The sequence below is a fragment of the Erinaceus europaeus genome, chromosome 20 (genome assembly GCF_950295315.1).
Source record: "Erinaceus europaeus chromosome 20, mEriEur2.1, whole genome shotgun sequence".
Taxonomy (NCBI): Eukaryota; Metazoa; Chordata; class Mammalia; order Eulipotyphla; family Erinaceidae; genus Erinaceus; species Erinaceus europaeus.
Window position 1 is genome coordinate 11293329 of NC_080181.1, and position 20664 is coordinate 11313992.

Genomic DNA, 20664 nt, shown 5'->3' on the forward strand with positions numbered 1-20664 from the left:
ATGAGCTAAGTACTACAGGTGTCTTCCCTTCTGTCTCTCCCTTTCTCATTTTCTATCAAAAATATAAAGGTAATTTGACTTACAGTGTGGAGGCAAAATTACCCACCACTCTAGAGGGGAAGAGAGGATTGGATCAGGAAGAAAAAAGGGGCAATTCTGGATAAATGTAGACAGACAGTTGTAGAGATGATGGTTGTCTACAACCTTAGGGGAACTGTGGTGGAAATGGAATGGATTTATGCTTCTGTTGACTTGTTATTTTATAAACAGATATTAAATCACTAATAAAATTAAAGAAAAAATTATCCACAGCTCTTTCCCCTAAAAGAATGTTGTTGAACTTGTGGGAGTGAGAGCTCTGAGCACCAGATTCCTCTCTGGCTTGTTCCCAAGGTCCCCTCCAGGCTCTGTTGTCTGACTATATCAGGGGGGCTAGTGGTGCACTCAGCACAAGGATCTGGGTTCAAAACCCCACTTCCCATGTCTAGGGGAGGGGGATGCTTCCCAAGTGGTGAAGCAGGTAGGTCTGTAGATGTGTGTCTGTCCCCCACCTACGCAGTGAAATGGGAAAATGGTGCCAGGAGCAGTGGATTCATAGTGATGCACTGAGCCCCAGTGACAACCCTGGGGAGCCTAGCAAAGGAGGTCCACACCTGTTCCCTAAGTGCCAGGTGAGTCCTTATACATGGCCTCTGTTGGTCTAGAGTCCCCAGTACTGCTGCTTAGAATGTTACACCCGCTTCCTTGACCACCAACAGTGGCTGGTATGCTTACCCAAGACATAAAATCGGACTGTTTTGAACCTTACTGGAGTCAGCCCTTACCACCCTCTGGGGGCTGGCAGGAGCCCCTGGGATTCCAACATTGCAGGAGCTCAGGCCAATGGTTTTTACTGAAGGAAAACAAGTCCATGTGGAAGAGGGCCTATGCTGTTCAAGGCTATCCCCCTTTTTTAAAGGAGGTCTCGAAACTTTACATCAGGCTCAACCTGACGCTGTTGACTGGCTACGGAAAAGGGCAAATGCTAGAAGAAGAAGTGTGTGGGGGTCCTGACTTCCTCTGTTCTCTCTGGCTTGTATGGAGTACTGAGATATACACTGAGCGCCCACCTGCCCGCTGGAGTCTTGCTCCTGTACCTTCCTTCCTCAGATAGAGGGAGGAGCCTCTGTCAAAGCTGCTCCATCAGCTTCGGAGCTCCTGTTAGTGCCGGGGGGCTCAAGTCTGGGTCTTTGTAAGTGTCTTGCTGATACAACCACTGTGGCTCACACTCACCTGCTGCTTACCCAAAAGGTGAGGGATTCCATCGGCGGCAGTTCCTCATACTGAGGAACCAGATGCCCAGGAAATCCTCGGCGAGACTGAGCATGTGAAGCTGGTGCGCTCGGCTTACCTGTGTGGGCTGGCAGATGATGGACAGGGGTGTCGTGTCCCCCAGGCCCTGGTCCTCGTACAACCGCCTCTCCCACACGCCATCGCTGAATGAGACCGCACTGGAGGAGGCTGTGTTTAAGATGGAGTAAGAACTGGGTGGGGGGGGGGGAGAAAGGAAGGCAGTCACTGCTTTGCTCAGGGGTGGGGGTGCTCCCAGGTTGGGATTCAAGGCTTGTAGTGAGTAGACTTGGGCCATGTACTTGGCATGGAGGCGGCTTGCATGCCTGCCAATGTAGCTGTTCACCCCCAACTGGGTCTTGGTGCCAGCACTATAAATCCACTGCTTCCAGAGGCCATTTTTTTCCTATTAGATTGGACAGAGAAAAATTGAGAGGGGTGGGGTAGGAAAGTAAGACACCTGGAAACCAGCCTTACCCCTTCTGAAGCATTCCCCCTATAGGTGGGGAGTGGGGGCTTGAACCTGTGTCCTTTTACATGGTACAGCTGTTTTGGACTCAAAAGAAAGACGGTTCCTGTTGCCTTTCATCTTTCCTATGGCGTTTCTCTCTGAACAGATGAATGACGGTCTTGGGTTCTGCTGGCCACCACTTACCCCAAAGGCTCCCACTTGGGGGCTTTCTCACCATCTGTGCAGAGCTAGGGCCAAACACCCCCACTCTGGTGTAGCCCTGCTACTACAGACACTCCAGAGAGGCCTTTCTGGAAGGAGAGCAGTCAAAGCGTGCCCCATCTCAATTCCTCTGAGTAGCCAGCCCTCCACAAAGCTGAGTCTGATGCACACAGTGGGTTAAGTGTGGTTGTGAGGAGAGCCCAGCCCACTGCACCCCTGGGGTGACATGCTCACAGCATTTCCGCTAACTGTACTGACTATCTGCTCTGAATTATCTTTAACGATGTTTGTCTTAAGATTATTATTTCACCCCACCGAAAAAGATGCGTGCTTAACTGATCTGTAGAATAAAGAAAGAAGTGGATGCATATAATTTTAGGGCCAATCATGTTCACTCTGAGACATCTCTCTGACCTGGATGTAGAGAGTGAGCCAGAGAAACACCTGCAACCCTACTTCACTCATGGAGCTTCTTCCCTGTAGCTGAGGACTGGGGGGCTTGCACATGGTGATATGTGAGCCCCACCTGGGACTCTCTCCTGTATTCTAAACCAGGAAGACCCTCTAAAAAGCCACAATTGAAGGAAATTCTCAGAAGGACACTTGGGAGTAGTGACAGGTCTGACTCAGAAAGCAAGTGAAGGCAGGAATGTAGAATGGATGGGACACAGACCTCTGAGGTGGGAACAGTGTGGTATTAGACCCCTGCTATCTTACCATTTTTCAAATCAATAATAAAAAAATTAGAAAAATCTTTACATATACGGTGTAAAGTAATAACAGTGGTGACTAGCTTACCTAGTGAGGCTTGCCTCTCACTATGGGGGAAGCACTACAGGCTGTGAAACAGTCTGTGCTATTGCCCGTTTTGCTCCACTCCCCCGAAATAAAAAGAAAATAAGGGGGCGGGGGGGGGGTAGCGCAGCAGGTTAAGCACACATGGCACTAAGCAGAAGGACCGGCCTAAGGATCCGGGTTTGAGCCCCCGGCTTCCCACCTGCAGGAGTGTTGCTTCACAAGCGGTGAAGCAGGTCTGCAGGTGTCTCTCTTTCTCTCCCCGTCTTCCCCTCCTCTCTCCATTTCTCTCTATCCTGTCCAACAATGATAAAACAAAAACAACAAGGGGGAAAAAGTGGCCTCCAGGAGCAGTGGATTCATGGTGCAGGCACTGAGCCCCAGCAATAACCCTGGAGGCAAAAAAAAAAGAAGAAAATAATGGTCTAGGGATGATGAAGACACATGTGAGGGCACGGAGCAGAGCAGCAGCTGGGAGGTGGTTCCCCTTGTAAAGCACAGGTTACCATGTCCAAAGCCCCGGGGAACACCTGCGTGGGGGAGCTTCATGAGCGGCAGGAGCTGTGGCATCTGTCCCTCTCCCCAAAAGTGGAAGAAACGAGCAGGCAGAGAGTCCCACCAGCAACTCAGTTTCCAGACCGCAGTGTCTGGGAGAGTGGACTTCTGGGGTTCTGCTGGTTCTCTCCCCTTCACCCACTCCCCCGTTACCAGCCAGAGGGCTTGACTCCCTCTGACACAGTGTGGGGCTGTCACTTGCAATCAGATAGCAGTGGGATGCGGGCTGCTGAGGACAGGGAGGAGACTGGCACCGGGACTGCCTGCCTCAACTGACAAGGGCCAGATGCCAGTGAGGATGTCAGGAAACACTCCCTGAGGACTGAGGGGACGACCCTGAGCCCCCACTTGTGCCCGCAGGCCAGATGCCCTGGAACCCTGCAGTGGTCCTGCCTCCCCAGTTCTGCCCCTGCGATGGGGGAAATGACGTCATGAGACCACATGGCCGTGTTGGGCCGGCTCTCGGCATGGAGACACAGGCGAGAACGAGAGGTTGAGGGACAAACAAGCCTGCACAGCCTGGCAAGGTGCCCGATGAAGAAGGAACAGGTGCCCTTGGTCTCCCACTTATCTGTCCAGAGAAGGCTGGTCCCTGTCAGCATGGAGCAGTCTGGTTTGGGGGCAAAACAAGTGGAAGGAATGTTCGGTGGCGTGAAAAGATGGAGGTGAGGGGCCCTGGACCTCTGCGGGGTTCTGGCAGAGGCCTCTTTGCTTAGCCACAATGTCAGCTGACACTCGGGGGCGGCTGGGTCTCTGCACCTTTGCAGGTTATCTCGCTGTTGGGAGGCGATGAGGGGGCAAGTGACCCGTCTGAGTTGGAGCCAGATAGGCGGAGGCACTCCCCTCCCACCCCCCAAGCAGTGAGGACTCAGCAGTGTAGTGACACTTGTCAACCCAGAAGAGATAGATCCCACGCAGCCTTGTGGGGTGCCCAATTCAAAGCCCAGGGAGGGCAGCTGTGCATGAACAAGGCCCCACAGAGGGTGACTGAGCTCCCTGGATGGTCAAGTGGTGCTTTCCACTGTCTTCAGAACCCAAGACTGGGCCAGGGAGGCAGCCTATGTGTGGAACCCTGCATTCAGTCTCTATGCATGGTCTGGGAGGCGGTGCAGAGGAAATGGCATAGGACTCTCATGAATGAGGTCCTGAGTTCAATCTCCAGCAGCACAAGTGCTAGAGTGAAGTCTGGTTCTTTTTCACCTCCGTTCTCATTAGAAAAATAAAATCTTAAAAACAAATAGACAAAACCAAAACCCAGTGCAGACTCTATGCCCTGTATGTGTGAAAACATCAAAGAAGAAGCAGAGCATCATAAAAAGAGCGGGGGTGGGGGCGGGTTTTAAGCGCACATGGTGCAAAGCACAAGGACCAGCATAAGAATCCTGGTTCGAGCCCCCGGCTCCCCACCTGTAGGGGAGTCGCTTCACAAGCAGTGAAACAGGTCTGCAGGCATCTTTCTCTCCCCGTCTGTCTTCCCCTCCTCTCGATTTCTCTCTGTCCTATTCAGCAGCAGCAGCAGCAGCAGCATGGTAACAATAACAACAACAACGGCAACAAAATGGGGAAAACAGAAAGGCCCCCAGGAGCGGTGGATTCGTAGTGCAGGCGCCGTGCCCCAGCGGTAACCCTGGAGGCAAATAAGTAAATAGTAGGAGGCGGAGGGGCAGTGGCTGCAGCGTCAGACTTAACAGTACGGGTGAGGGAGGGTGGCAGGTGGCTCCCTCTCTGGGGCGCACACATTGTCATGTTTGAGCCCCGAGTCACCATATGGGAGCACCTGGAGGTAGAAAGCTTCACAAGCGGTGCTGTGGAGGTTCCTCCTCTGTCTCCCTCACCCTCTACTAAAAGGCCACTGGGTGTGGTGGGGCTGTGCAGGTACTTAGCCCAATGACAACACTGGTGGCAAAAAAAAACAAACAAAAAACCCCAAAATAGGTCTGAGGTTGATCCCTGGTATCACATGTAGGTGAAACTCTGGTTTCTCTTGTGCTAATAAACCTTGAAAGAAAGCAGCACAGCATCCCAGTCTCACTCGCACAACTGCATCCAGTGGGACAACAGAGGGAAGCGGAAGTCCCCCCCTCGTTTTTCCCAGGCCCAAGCCAGAAACAACAGAACTTCCTCTCCCCGAGGCCCCACAGTGTAACTGCCGCCCTGTGTGCCCAGCCTCTGCCTACCCGTGGAAGATCCAGGTGCTGCACTCGTCCGCCTTGGTGATGTAGTTCTCGGGCAGGAGTCCCGAGCAGCCGGTGGTTAGGGACGTGCCGTAGACCCAGCCCTCGCTCGTGCTGGTCTGCTCCATGGGAGACATGAAGATGAAGTCCCCGGGGACCAGCTCCAGCTCATCGTCATTCTGGGGTGTGTAGGGGTAGATGACCTGCAGTGTCTGCAAAAGGAAGATGGCTGAGTGAGGCTGCTGCTTACTCCACCCCGAGACCGGTGAAACCTGGACTTCCTGCATGGAAGCCAGCCAGTTCAAGGCAGCCTCTAGGATCTCCGTCTACCGACCTAGGACACAGGCTGGGACCTGGCTCCCTGTTCCCGACACAAACTGAATCTCGCCTGTGGGGAGTGGGCTGATGGAGAGATGTCCTACCCTTTCCACGGGACCCAGCTGCCTCTACAAGACCTGGTGGCCCCAGCCTTCAAGAAGTTTCCCTGAAAACCTACACTGTGAAGACCTTTGAAGAAGACGGTTTCTCATGTCTGTGAGTACATGACTAGCGTCCATCAGTGAACAGCTGGAGACGCCATGTTCCATCACAGGGTCTGAAGAAGCCCCCAGGGGGCACCATTGGGAAGTCTGTTCTGGGGGGGGTGGGGTTTGAGGGTGCAGCAGGCTACCTGCATGAGAGAGTGGGACCCATCACACAAGCTCTGTGCTGAGGGGGGCCGAGGAGAGCTAACGTTGTCAGAAGACACGCTACTAAATGAGCTTTACAGATAGGAGATAAAAGAGGCCATGCTATTTTTAGAGAATAATTCCTGGTGGGTGCTTGCTGCCTCTCTCCCTCAGTGCCAAGTGAGCAGAATGTGGGTCAGGCAGGAAGGCAGTGCCCTCTGAGTTAACTGGAGGGCAGTGCTGATTAGAAGCTGCTCCTTGTAAGATTCCACCACCACTACCTCCCTCCTCTGAGGAAGGTGACCTTACAGCCAAGCCTGGATTCCCCCCCTCCCCGGCTGTCCAATTAGCCACACCTCTCGTTATATTTAGAGCCCATCCTAAGCAATTCTGAGAGAGGTCCAGATTCTCAAGCCCTGTCTCCTTGCTGTGTCTGTACAGAAACTGACATCAGATGGAGCAGGAGGAGGGCATGGCAGTCAGCAGACGCTGTGTGGCCCTGACAGGCCCCATGTCCATGTCCATGTCCAGCACTCACGGCTGGTCAGCTGCTCTAGACCCTGAATTCCTTTCTTTCAGAGGCCTTGGCCATGAAGATGTTACATTCCCCACCCCCCACCCATTACATTTTTTTTTTTAAAGTGTCTGAGAGATGTTGAAAGGCATAGCTAATAGAAGTATCAGGTTTTTTGGGAAACAATAGTATTGTTTAATACATGCAGTCAAATTGGAAGAGGCATTTTTATCAAGTGCCCTGGGTTTCTAGATGGCATGTCTCTGTATTAGTCGGAATCCCCGGCCTCAGGCTTAAGAGAAGACAGGTCAGATGGTGCTGGGTCACCGGCTTCTCACATGCCTCCCTACGGTCACTCACTCACAGCGCTATGGAGAGCCCTTGGTCAAACACAGATGGAAGTACCTTACGACCCACTGGTACTCCTCAGGATGCATCTAAGGGATATGAAGATGGTGATTCACAGGCACTTATGCACCTGTGTTCACTGCTGCAGCACTCACCATAGCCCAGGACTGGGAGCAGCCTAGCTGCCTATCAACAGACGACTGGATAAAAGAGGCCATGGACACCAATGTAGCCCTACTCTACAAGGATACTAAGTCCTTCGGGACAGAGTGGATAGGTCCAGAGGTGATCATGCTTAGTGAAGCAAGGAGGTGAAAGACCTCACGCTGGCTTCCTTCATCTATGGAACAGAAAGAACTGAGACACATGAATTTGCAAAGAAAGAAAAGAAAAAGCAAGCAGCCCACCTGTGTCCGAGACTGTTTCTAAGACTTTGAGAGAGAACTATTAAGAGTGGTCCTCTTGGTGTGGGTGTGGAGCTACACTGCTGTGACCTTGTAAATCACTAATAAAAATGACAGAAAGTAGCTACGTGTAGAGCTGGTGTGCACAGTCATGACTTCACTTTTCCATTCAGATACAGAGAAGCAGACAGGGATAAATGCCACTGCAATGGGGGTTCCCCTGGTGCCAGGATACCTCTTGCCTGCTGTGCCAGGGTCCTAGGTCTTACGCAGTCAGGAGGGGCCTACGTGGTGAGTTATATCAATCCGGCCCACTTGCCCCCTGCCCCACACAGAGTATTGAAATCGATCATGAACTGAAGCCATCTGACATGCTTGCAGCATAATCACAGGTGGGGCTGAGAGGACAGTGGAGGTGGCCCACCGAAGACCCCTGGCCAGGTGCTGGCGTCCAGGCCCGGCACGCCTCCCCCTCTTCCCGTGCTCCTGGGAGAGTCGGACTCACCTCGTGGTTGGCAAACCGGATGTCCCGTGAGAAGATGGTGGCCACCCAGTCGCAGCCTAGTTTGACGTCGATGTTCTGTGCGAGCTTCTCCAGGGTGGGGAGCTGGCTGACCTGGAAGTGGTAGGCCAGGGTCACGTGCAGCTGCTTCTTGTGTGGCTCCACATGCACTTCTGAAAAAGGGGAGGGGACGGCGGCTGTCAGTGTGGTAAGCAAGGCTGCGGAGGAGATGGGAGGACAGATGGATGCCCTCTGATCCTGCTCCCAGTGACACCTGGAAGGAGCCCTCAGCCAGGCACAAGCTACTTCTCCCCATCACGGCAGCAGAGGAAGGGCACAGCAGGCCGAGTCAAATGGGAGAGAGAGCCGTGTGTTTTCACAGGCGATGACTCTGTAGGACAGTGGAAACAGTGCTCCTGTGTCCTCACCAGGGCTCCCATTTAGCCCCAGCTAAACTGACTAGACTGAGATACCTGCAATGGTGCCCTGACACCTCCAGGTGGCGCCAGGGTTCAAAGCTAGGTTGCACGTATGGCGGCGCGAGGATGAACGATTTATGTAGGAACAAAGAGCAAGTCTTGCAACCGCGTGACCCTCAATTAGCTTCTGCCTGGCTGTGATACGAGAGGAAAGGTGGAGTATTTTCAGCTTAAAACAAATAATTTGAAGGCGCTATCCTATGCAGGGGTGGGGGTTGAGGGGGGCTTCAACAGCATCCCTGTAGCAACACCATGATTTGGCACCAAAAATCATTCCCGGGGACCAGGAGAGAGCTCAGCGGGTGGAGTGCACACTTTACCATGTGTGAGGACCCAGGTGTGGTGGGGTGGTGCTGTGGTGTGTTTCTCAACTTCTGTCAAAACGGAGTCCACTGGGAATGACGGGTTTGGGCAGGTGTGGAGCCCAGCCGCTCTGGCAGTTTGGGTGAGGACTCCTCCGGGTTGAGATGCAGTGGCTTACAGCACGCAGACCGACACTGAGTCACTCTACAGCAACCCCCTGCATGACTCATGATCGAATTTCTGCCTGTTCTCCTGTGGATGGGGCTTTACCTATCGAGCACCCAGCCGGCTAGCGGAGATGCACAGGGCGGGTGAGAGGTGTCAGCTGTCCAGCCGAGGGAGTGGGGGCGGGGGGTTGGTCTGTCCCTGGCTGTGAGGAGGTGACACATTTCATGACAAAAGCCCCATGGCCAGCGGTATCTTACCACAGGCTGAGCACTGACTGAATGAGTGGTTATGTATGAATAGGGCTCCTTCCAGCACCCAGCCCGGGGGATGACACTCTGTCTACCTGCTGAGGGGTTCTGAGCCTACCCCAAACTCTGGGACAGTGAAGCGCAAGTCCCAGGGTGCAGATGTGCAGGTCCACCTTCCATGCTGTGTGACTTAAGCAATGAGAATAGCAACCGGGGGGGGGGGGGGGGGGGGGGGGGGGGGGGGCAGGGTCGGCCAGTTCTCCAAGCCACCACCAGGGGGCTGCACAGGGCGCAGGAAAGTGAGGGTAGGGCCTTTAGGAACCTGCTTCTTCCTCCAAGGACAGCCAGCAGGGGTCTCCACTAGGCCCGGCCCCAACTGCCTTGGTTGGGAAGGGTCTGGGTTTGGGGGAGCAGCATTAGCTTTGGTTCTCATGGGGGATGTTAATGGCTTGTCGGTGGCTGTTGTGGGGAACAGCAGGCCACCCCCCTGAGGCAGAGGGATGGCAGCAGGGTGCCTCTGGTATGCTGTCTCTCTCCCATGGTAAGCTCCTGTGAACTGCCAGGCTCTGAGAACGTCAGAAAGCAGACAGTCCTGGGGACACGGGGTTTTCTGGGAAGGGCAGCCTAAGGACACCTCACTCCTCCAATGAGAAGATGACAGGAGTCCGAGAGCAGCACCCTTGCAGAGACCCTGCGAACGATGCTGGGTCCTTGCTTCTCTTCCCAGAGCCCTAAGCCCTAGCCAGGGCTGTTCTAGGGAGAAGAGGAGGCACAAAGGCCTCAGAGGACAGAACCAGCAGTGGGGACACTGACAGGGGACCCAGAGCAGACCTGAGGCTTTGCCGGGTCCTTCTCCGCTGGTCTCCCGACAGTATGGGGCTGAGTAGCCTCCCCAGGCGCGCTCCTGCCCACAGCCCCATGCAGCCTGCGGCCTGCAGCTCTAGCTCCAGGCTGCAGACCAGTCTTCCAGCTTGACTTTCCCCCCAAGGTGGCAGCTCTTCTCAGAGCTATTCACAAAGTGTCTGAAATGGGCCTCCTGCATGTACCACTTCTCATCTCTGCGCCACTTCCCCAGACACACAAGCAGGGGGCTGAGGTACCTGCTGACTGTGATCTCCCTCTTATCTAGATTTTATGAGAGACAGCTCTGGCATCTGGCATGCCTGGAACTGGCACGGAAGTCTGGTTCTCTAGTGCTGAACCTCTCCCCGACCTTGTGACTCCTTTCTTAGGGGCTCCGGTAGAGACTCCCTCTCCCCTCCCCTGTGTCCCCTCTGCAGGTAAGGCTCTAGTCCCTGCACCTGGAGTCACACAGGAGGGCTTTGAAACTCTGCAAACAGCTTCCTATTGTCCTGTCTGAGAGTTGAGAGCTGCTTCAGTAAGAGCAGCTCCCCAGAGACACTTAAAAGGGGTGACAGGGTTGTGCAGTAGCGCAGCGGGTTAAGTGCACATGGTGCAAAGCACAAGGACCAGAGTAAAGATCCTGATTGGAGCCCCCGGCTCCCCACCTGCGGGGGGAGGGGGTCACTTCACAAGCAGTGAAGCAGGTCTGCAGGTGTCTTTCTCTCCCCCATCTCTCTCAATTTCTCTGTCCTATCCAACAACAACAACAATAAACAACAAGGGTAACAAAAGGGGAAAAAATAGCCTCCAGGAGCAGTGGATTCATAGTGCAGGCACCGAGCCCCAGTGATAACCCTGGAGGCAAAAAAAAAGGGGGGGGTGACACAAGAGGCTTCAGGGCTTCCTAACGGGTGCACTGGATTTTTACGGTGACATGACACTAGGTGGTTGGTCCTGGTTCCTCCCTGGATGAACCAGGACCCAGGAAGAAAACAGCTCCTCAACCCTGAGCAGAAGGAGGGCAACATTCAGGGAGAAGCGGCATGCCTGCACCTCCAGTCTGAGCTCAGGGAGCAAGCAGCACAGAGGTCTAGCATGGGGTGGGGTGCTGTGGGAAGGGCAGTGTTCCTTGTGGTGTCCAGCCGACCCCTCCAGACCTTCACCTCCCTCCCTCTCCTGCTTCCTGACCCTGCCTTCCTCCCTTCCTTCCCGAGGACCTTGGCACAAGCAGGACGGGCTGGGCTGCCACAGGTGGCTCACCAGTTTTGGATGCGGCCTCCGCAGCAAAGTCTGCAGCGAACTTCTTGAGGACCTCGGCGCTGTCCTCTTTCACAAAGAGGCCGATGAAGTTGGAGGAGGTGTAGAGTTCCAGGGGCAGCGGGGCCGAGAACTTGCACTTCCAGCGGCTGACTGTGCGCTGCAGTGCCTCCCCCAGGGCGTCCACCTTGCTGTCCTCGCACTGGAGGGTAACAAGAGCTTCATCAGAGACCCGGAAATGCAGCCGCTGCTGACACGCTGCCCCCGGGGAGGAAGAGGGACAGACTCCCAGGATCCAGACACAGTGATCCAGCAGGTGAACCTGCCCCGCTGCCCCCAGCCAGCCGGAAAGCGTTACAGGAACGCACTCCTACAGGTGGGGGCAGAGGGTGCAGCACCCAGGAAAGTGCTGTGCATTCCTGCTGCTGGGCTGCACCTGTGCCTTTCTGTTCCCGCAGGCTGTCGGCACTGGACTCTCCGGGAAGAACTGGAGTCTCTTTCCCACCCTCGCCAGGGCTGCTTGGGGAGGAGGGGGCCATCTCTCGGCCCTGAATGCTTCTGAGAAAGAGCCTGGAGTGACTGAGAGGGAGGACTGTCCTTGTGATTTCCAGAGTAAATGTGAAGTGAGAAGGTGTTAGGAACATGTTTTTACCTAAAGAGAGAGAGAAAGAGAGAGACACACACACACAGGAAGAGGGAGTCTGGGGGAGAAAAGAGAAAGAAACTACAGCAGTCCAACGTGTTGAAAGGACAGTCGTAAGGCTGGGCAGTGGTGCACCTGCCACAGTGTGTAAGGTCCCCGCCCCCCACTGTAGGGGGAAAGTTTCACAGATGATGAAGCAGTGCTACAAGCGTCTGTCTCTCCCCTCTCCACAGCTCTTTGTCTCTGACCAGTAAATAATAAATACACTTTAAAAAATCATCTTAGAGTCCTAGCATCCCTCCTGGTCTGGGGTTGGTCTGGATGAATCCCTTGTGCACAGAGAGCCCAAGTGGAGGGAATGTGTGCACAGTAACTACAGCGATGGGCGGAGAATCAAGACTGGGAATGTTGGCCGCGTCTGGGCCCTCTGCTGTCTCTGGACAGACCTGGTGGGCCTTGCAGCAGTATTTGTTTGTCACTTTGTCTACAGACAGTGATTTAAAAAAATAATTACAAAATGCTGGGGAGAGAACCGGGGGCCTTGTGCACGTATACCACTGAGCCACCTCCCTAGCCCAACTTCCACTCTATATTTGCTTAAAGAGTAAGAGAAAAAGGGAGAGAGATGCCAGAGCACCACTCCAGTGCGGGTGGAGCTCCCATGGTGCTGGGGACTGAGCCCAGGACCTTGCACACAAAAGACACGTGATCTGCTGGCTGTGCCACCTCCCAGCTCTGGAGACCACGCCTCATCCCTGCGTTCTCCGTGGGAGGGGAAAGACACAGCAGAGGAGAGTGGGACCTGGTTAGCAGATCTGCTGCCAGTGTGGCTGCCACACCCATGTGTCCCTCAGGTCACCCCTGGGGATTGGAGGAGTGGGGGCCCCAGGGTGACACAGCCACGCTGGGGAGCTGCCGGGTGCAGAGGTGGCATGAGGAGCTCACTGTATTATGGGTCTGACTCCCCAAAGGCCAGGCCCCGCCCACCCGGGATCCTTTCCCCCAGGCCTGCAGGGACCCGGATGTGGGGGACTGGGACGGGTGCGGGCTGTGACTCACCATGAAGAACTGGCAGAGGGTGATGTGGGGGAAGATATTGTGTGCCTTGTTCTTCCCGCAGATCTGCTTTGATTGCTGCCAGAAGTCGGATAGCTTCTGTGCCAGGGGCCCGGTGGGGCGGAGGTAGAGGACGTACTCGCGGGGCAGAGGGTCGTCCAAGAAGGGGTCACCCACGTGGGAGAACAGCCTGCAAGCAGGTGCAAGGGGCCTCACGTCAGGACACGGGGGGGGCAGACAGAGGGCGCTCCGTCCCGTGTGCTCCTGCCTAGCACGGCATTTCGGGAGTGGGGAGGGCTTTTCGGGAGTGGGGAGGGCTTTGAAAACTGGCCGGGGGCCAGGCTTGGTACCCAGCTTGCAGAGTGGCGAGTCCCCTGGAGCCTGGCTCTGGGACCCATGGCCCAAAGGTCCCTAAAACATATCCTGAGGCTGCTGTCCTGGAGTTTTCCCAAGCCACCAAGGCAGCTCTGCCTTCTTAGTCCTATCTGTGATTAAGCCAGGTGACCCCAAAGCTAAGGAAGGTTTCGGGGAACACCCCTGGGTGGTGAGATCCTGGGAGGAAAGTAGGATCTTTCTCAGTTTATTTGCCCAGAACTCATACCCCTAAAGTGTCTTTATGTGCCAGGAGGGGGCGGCTACTGTGCTGGGAGTGCTCTCCTGGAAGGCTTTGGGTTTCTCTGAGGAGACACATACCAGGCTGGGCAGGGAGGCAGCTGGCGCACTCGCTGGGCTCCTTGGGGAGCCTGCACCTCCCTGCCCCTCCCCGCCCCTCCCCGCACACTGGCAGCTAATTATACGCTATTTTCTCAACGTATTTATGTTATACCAACCAGTCACATGCAGCCTGAACACTCCTTCCTCCTGTGGATGCCAAGGCTTTTTGTCTAGAAGAACAAACCAGAATTCTATTGTTAGTATTTTTAGCCTCTTATCAGCTTCTCTCCCTGCAGCAGCAAAAGTTGGGTGTGAAGCAGGTGAGCTGGGCGTGGGGAGCCCCCACAGCAGGGTGTCCCCACGGGGTCAGAGGCAGCATACGGAACCGAAGGCGGCACTGGCTTCATGTAGCCCCCGCAGCCCCACCAGCTATTTTGGGCAACTTCCACATTCTCATTTTATTTTTGTTTCCCCAAAGTTTGTCATGTCTTGGTGGCTCCTCCTTCCTACTCACCCACTCACTCTTCCTGACCCAGATCCCCTACAGAGCTTTTTATTTTGTATTGCCGCCAGAGTTGGGGCTCAGTGCTGGCACCATGAATCCACCATTCCCAGTGCCCATTTTTTCCATTTTTTCTTTCTCTTTTATTTGACAGGATAGAGGGAAATTGAGAGAGGAAAAGGAGACAGAGAGGGAGAGAGAAAGAGACACCTGTAGACCTGCTTCACCGCTTGTGAAGCGACCCCCCCTGCAGGTGGGGAGATGGGGGCTTTTTAAAATTATTATTTCTTTATTGGGGGATTAATGTTTTGTAGTCAACAGTAAATATAGTAGTTCATACATGCATAACATTTTCCAGTTTTCCACGTAACAGTACAACCCCCACTGGGTCCTCTGCCATCATGCTCCAAGACCTGAGCCCTCCCCCACCACCCCCCCAGAGTCCTTTACTTTGGTGCAATGCACCAGCTCCAGTCCCAGTGCTCCTTAGTGTTCTCCCTTCTGATCTTGTTTTTCAACTTCTGCCTGTGAGTGAGATCATCCCACATTCATCCTTCTCTTTCTGACTTATCTCACTTAACATGATTACCTCAAGCTCCATACAAAATGGGCTGAAAATGGTGAAATCACCATTTTTAATAGCTGAGTAGTATTCCATTGTGTATATATATATATACCATAACTTGCTCAGCCACTCATCTGTTGTTGGACACCTGGGTGGCTTCCAGGTTTTGGCTGTTACAAATTATGCTGCTGTGACCATAGGTATACACAGATTTTTTTTGATGTCTGTGTAGGGTTCCTTAGGATATATCCCCAGGAGATGAATTGCAGGGTCACAGGGTAGGTCCATTTCTAGCCTTCTGAGAGTTCTCCAGACTGCTCTCCACAAAAGTTGGACCAATTGACTTTTCCACCAGCAGTGTAGGAGGGTTCCTTTGTCCCCACAACCTCTCCAGCATTTTTTCCTGTTATCTTTTTCTGATGTGTGACATTCATCACAGGAGTGAAGTGGTATTTCATTGTTGTCTTTATTTTCATTTCTCTGACATGCAGTGACTCGGAGTATTTTTTCCTATGTTTCTCAGCCTTTTGGATCTCTTCTATGGTGAATATTCTGTTCATCTCCTCTCCCCATTTTTGGATGGGGTAATCTGTTTTCTTGAGTTTGGAGAGCTCTTTATATATTTTGGTTATTAGCCTCTTGTCTGATGTATGGCATACAAAGATCTTCTCCCATTCTGTGAGGGGTCTCTTGGTTTGGGTAGTAGTTTCTTTTGCTGTGCAGAAGATTTTTATTTTGATGTAGTCCCATAGGTTTATGCTTGCCTTAGTCTTCTTTGTAATTGGATTCATATCACTGAAGATACCTTTAAAATTTATGCGGAAAAGAATTCTGCCAATATTTTCCTCTAAGTTCTGATAGTTTCTGGTCTAACATCCAAGTCCTTGATCCACTTGGAATTTACTTTTGTGTTTGGTGAAATATAGTGGTTCAGTTTTATTCTGCATATTTCAACCCATTTTTTCCAGCACCATTTGTTGAAGAGACTCTGCTTTCCCCATTTAATAGTCTGGGCATCTTTGTCAAAGACTAGATGTCCATAGGTGTGGGGGCTTACTTCTGGGCTCTCAGTTCTATTCCGCTGGTCAGTGTGTCTATTCATGTTCCAGTACCAAGCAAGTTTGATTACAGTGGTCCTGTAATACAATTTGAGATCTGGGAGTGTGATGCCTCCAGTTCTGTTCTTTCTTTTCAAAATTGTTCTTGGCAATTCTATGTCTTTTCTGGTTCCAAATAAACTTTTGTGGCTTTTGTTCTATTCTCCTAAAATTTTGGTTGGGATTTTGATGGGGAAAAAGGGGGCCTTGTATGTGGTGCTATGTGTGTTTTAACTGGCTAAACCACTGCCCGGCCTCACATCACAATTTTTAAATGGTGGCCCTGGCAAAGTGAATCAGTTGGAGGGGCCCCACTTGGATCCTCCCTTCTCCATGTCCAAACACAACCCACGACTGCCGACTTTGGCACAGACATCTCTGTGGACAGAGCATGGCCAGTGCAGCGCGCAGTCACACCCAGTGCTGGAGAACCCACTGGAAGCCCTATTTCCCATGGGGCTGAGTCCCAGGCTGGTTTTAGAGCAAGACCCGTTGGGCACACACAACACAGGCTGTGATCCAGAGCTCAACACAGCACGGCACTTCTGAGGCTGAGGACAGGCCATCTGTCCCCGCACTTGTGTTTCTGTCTGTTGAGTCAGTGCTGAGTGAATTGCTAGTTGGTTGGCACTGTGCTAGGTGCCTGCATGGGTTTCCCGCTGGCCAGGCAGAAAATCCTCAATGTGCAGATAATTTCATTACCTGGGTGCCCAGTGCAGCACACAGAAGAGCAAATGGCAGAGTCAGCCAGGGCTGAGGGGCCTGCAAGGGCTTCGCTGAGCGAGGTTGACAGCTGTCTCGGGTGGCAGTGTGTGTGGTCTGAGTGTGTATGTGTGGAGGTGTGTGGTGTGGCACGTGTGCAGCTGAATGTGTGTGATGGATGTATAGTGGTGTGGAGTGTGTAGTAATTGTGGGTGCATGTAGTTGTTGGTGGTGTGGTCTGTGGGGTGGGTGGCATATGTGGTGTGGGTGGCATATGTGGTGTGGGTTGCGCGCATAGTAGGTGGTAGAGGAGGGTGTTGGGTGCCTAGGAGCCTTGGCCAGTGCTTGGCACACCAAGATGCTCAATAAGCCACCTCCCGTCTTTTCATCCTACGCTAATTCAGGGTCCTTGGGAGAGAGAAGGGGGTGGGAATTCTAACCAAATAGGCACTCTTTCCAGCATCCTCTTCCCAATGGCTGTGGAAGCCAGTTCTTCCTTTCAGTGGCCCCACTCAGGAGCAGCTGGAACACTAAGGGTCAGACTGGAAGGAATCTTAGAGGTCACCAGTGAGGATGTCTTTGTCTCACACAAAGATAGCTCAGGGGATGGGAGTAAAGTCTCCTGCTCCAAGCAGCCAGGCTCAGGATGGCTGGGGGATGGGGACAACCTCTGTGGCTCAGTGCCACAGGCTGAGGGGACTTGCCCCATCTCTTCCCCAAGGACCTGTGCACAAATGACCAGGACACAGAAATGCACAGGCCTGGAGAAGCCGGACAGACGCCTGTGAGATCCACTGAATAAAAGCTGGGGCAAAAGTAGTGACAGAGAGAGGCCCCCACCCAGCACCAGCAAACCTACAGCTGAGTAAGGGGCTCAGATGCCAAGATCCAGAAGCCAGGCAGCCCACAAAGTGACGCGCATCACTGCCTTTCAGAAGTTACAGTCTCTGAGGGATTAAACCAGCAAAACAAGACCCATTGCTCTGAAAACGATTGGAAAAGGGAAACTCATTGTCACACAATGTGCTATTTATCCAAGGAATCCAATTTCTTTTTCTGTGGGCTCTTCCCAGGCTGAAATTTATTTTGCCTTTAGCGCTGTCGCCTGTTAATGAAAGAGCTAATTCAGTCATGGCCTCTGTAACACAGAAGACAAGTTTCTGAAAAAGGCTCAGATACGCAGCTGAGAAAAGATAACTGGCCTTGGGTGCCGAGGCCATGGTGGAAGGTGATGGCAACTTGAGCTTTTCTTCTGAAGATGAGGCTGGGAGGCCCTGGGTTCCACGAGGGCTCTTATCCCCTGCAGCTTCTTCCGTGAGGGTCAGAGGAAAGCCGGCATTGGCCAGGGCACCCAGTGCTCACACGAGATACCAGAAAGGACATACTGGCAGTCGTGTGTGATAAAGACGGGGCAGGGGAGGGAGCATTCTGTTTTGTAGGTGGGAGTTTGCAGGAGTGTGAAGCCCCTCTCCTGGGGTCAGGAGCCGCGGTAGCCCTTGCTCCTTCACCCATGGCCAGGCTGCCAGGCTGGGGTGAGCTTGTTGGCAGAACTCTGCCCACAGAACAGACTGAGCACGGGCAGCAGCAGAACCTGGCTCCCCGCTCACTCCGCCAAGGAAGACGTTGCCATAGTGCTCCCACCTCCAGGGCCTGTCCACAGGGCCTTGTGCCAGGGTGGTGGGGGTGTGGGGTGGACCCCGACCTCAGGCTGAACCTCAGCAGCTGCTCCCCTCTAAGTGACTCAGCAGTTGGAAGAGTCTGCTGGGGACCTGGGCCCGGTGAAGGGGGTGTATCCCCCTCACTCAGAGCAGTGCCGGGCTCTGGAATCTGGTGGTTTCAAGGGACCTTCGTGGCTGGTGTTCATGGGACATACAAAGTTCCTGCTAGTGAGGAAGACAGCACAAAACCAGGCGAGCAGCTGTGAGGACAGGTGCCAGAGGGAGGAGCCTGCAGCACGTGCTGACACCTGCCCTGCTCTGGCTGCGGTGCTCCCCCCAACTGCCCTCGGGTCCTGGAACTGTGGGCTCCCTGTAGGTGGGGCCCCGGGGCCACAGCCAGCCCAGTCACCAGCTCACAGGAACCCTCAGCCTCTAGAGGTTTGGAAAGGAAAAGTCCTTTTGCAGTCAGTGTGGATCAAGTACCCTCCCTCCCTTCTTCCTTCTCTTCCTCCTTCTCCCTTTCATCCTGCCTTTCTCAATTTCCTTTTCCTTTCCCTAAAAAATTCTTACCAGGAAACCAAAATGAAACTAAAAATAAAACCAAGGGACAGAGGGATAGGTCATCTGGCATGGAGCCACTTGTCCGCTTGGTCTAGGGTTGAGCCCTGGCACATGTTGTAGTGCGGGCACACAGGTGTGAGGCCCTCACTCCACACACACACCCAGCAGCTGAGAGTGTTCTGAGTGTGTCCTACAGCTCTGAGACTCGAGTGGCCAATGCTCTGTGTACCCCTGGCTTTGGGCTGGCTGCTCCCACAGCCTCCTGGAAGCCCAGGCTGGGGCCTGGCTGGCCACTCAGACTGACTTTCTCTGTGGCCACCCAGTTCTCTGACACTCCTGGGAGTCCAGCTCCACCCCCCCCCCCAGTCCAGCTATATCTTGGCACCGCATCCCCGTGGGCGCGTGCAGAGGGCAGCAAGTGCGATGCCTGTGCTGAGAGGGACCCACAGGCCGCATGGCTGTTGAAGGCCGGGTTGAAACGAGCAGAGTGCCAGCGGAGCTGAGAGACGGGGCACCAACTTGGGGGCCCGTTCTGGACCACAGCTCCTCAGATCTCCAGCAGGTTGAGCAAGGTGCCTGGGCCAAGCTCTGCTTTTCCTGTGAGCAGCAAGACTCGTTGTCTACTGCGCACCTTGCCGGCCTGTAGCTCAGGGTGCTGCGGCTTCCTCGGCAGACTGTGCTGCCTTCCTCATGAGGGAGCTGGGAAGCAAGCACCCGAGAAAACTGGGGCGCCCAAGATGGTGAGAGCCTTGTCCCGCATGACAGCCCCCACACCAGACAGTGTGGCTGTCTACAAAATTAAAGCTTTTTTTTCCCTCCCTTCAGAGCAGAAGAGACCCGGAAGGGCAAAGATGTCTGCACTCCTGAGTCGGTGAGGCCTGCAGACAGGGGAGGGGGCATAGCTTTGATCTGTACATGGATGGTGCAGACACCTCCAAATGAGAACTCAAATCTGGCCTGGGGTGGCCGTGGGGGGTGAGTTCAGTTGCTGATCTAGGCATGCAGTCACGACAGACAGACACTGGGTTGAGCTGTGGGGCACCGTGCTCCCCAAGCTTTCCTGGTCTCCTGACTCCTATCTCTTTGGCTTTGTAAGGCAAGAACTTAATTTAAACTACCCACTGACTTTTTTCCTGCTGAAGATAGACAGGCCTGTGCTCCCAAGCCCTGAGCACTGAGGTCAGTGAACACTCAAGTCAGGCAGGCTCAGGTGCAAATGTTGGCTCACGCCCCTGGTTCCAGAGGGGCTCCTCACATGCCTTCTGGAGAGCTCAGCCCCTACTTTTACAGCACCAGGCCAAACTCACTTACCTGACACCTGAGGAAACAATAGGGGACAAATGCTTAAATGGGGATGTATTCCCTCAAACGAGTCTAGGCAGTGAGTCAGTAAGAGGAGAAGGAACCGGTGGAGCTTTCTGGTTACTTGCAGTTGTTCTGCCCTTGACATGGAGTTGCCAGCAGATGTGCTCAGGGCCTCAAGAGCCCAGCTGCTTTGTGCACTGGTTCTCTGTGAACAGGAAAGAGAAGACGAGGCCCACAGGCCTCCAAGTGGATGAAGTCCCTTTTGCTAACAAAAATATGTGATGTGCCCCCCCCCATCTTAAGAACATTTAGTCTAACCCCAGAATTCTTTAGTGTTCTCACATGCTGGGGTACCAGTCAATAAAATTCCCCACATCTAATACTTTGACTTCAGTTAAAGGACGACCTAATTCATCAGACGTCTCTTCTCTTCCTTCAGAGTTATCGGACAGTCTACACTAGGCTGGGAGCAGGCACGCTTCCATGGAACCCAATTAGCTCCTGGCTTTCCTGTTTGCAAGAGTCCAACTGCGTAGAGACTCTCAAGCATGAGGTCCTGAGTTCGATCCCCGGTGCACATGTACCAGAGTGGTGTGTGCTTCTTTCTCTCTCTCTCCCCTATCTTTCTCATTAATAAATAATAAAATCAGGAGTCGGGCTG

At 53.6% G+C, this 20664-nt stretch overlaps 1 protein-coding gene across 2 annotated transcripts in view; it reads right to left on the reverse strand.

Moving 5' to 3' along the window:
* UBASH3B (ubiquitin associated and SH3 domain containing B) overlaps positions 1–20664 on the reverse strand; it is a 127836-nt gene that overhangs the window by 14712 nt on the left and 92460 nt on the right. Inside the window, exons 2-7 of one of the 2 annotated variants that reach the window (XM_060179880.1) lie at positions 13786–13843; positions 12963–13149; positions 11264–11462; positions 7966–8135; positions 5530–5738; positions 1391–1523 (exon numbers count right to left, since the gene is read on the reverse strand). In XM_060179880.1, coding sequence (XP_060035863.1) covers positions 1391–1523; positions 5530–5738; positions 7966–8135; positions 11264–11462; positions 12963–13149; positions 13786–13843 — 956 coding nt within the window. The remainder of the gene's footprint in view (positions 1–1390; positions 1524–5529; positions 5739–7965; positions 8136–11263; positions 11463–12962; positions 13150–13785; positions 13844–20664) is intronic. The other variant, XM_007528964.2, reaches the window with a different exon arrangement.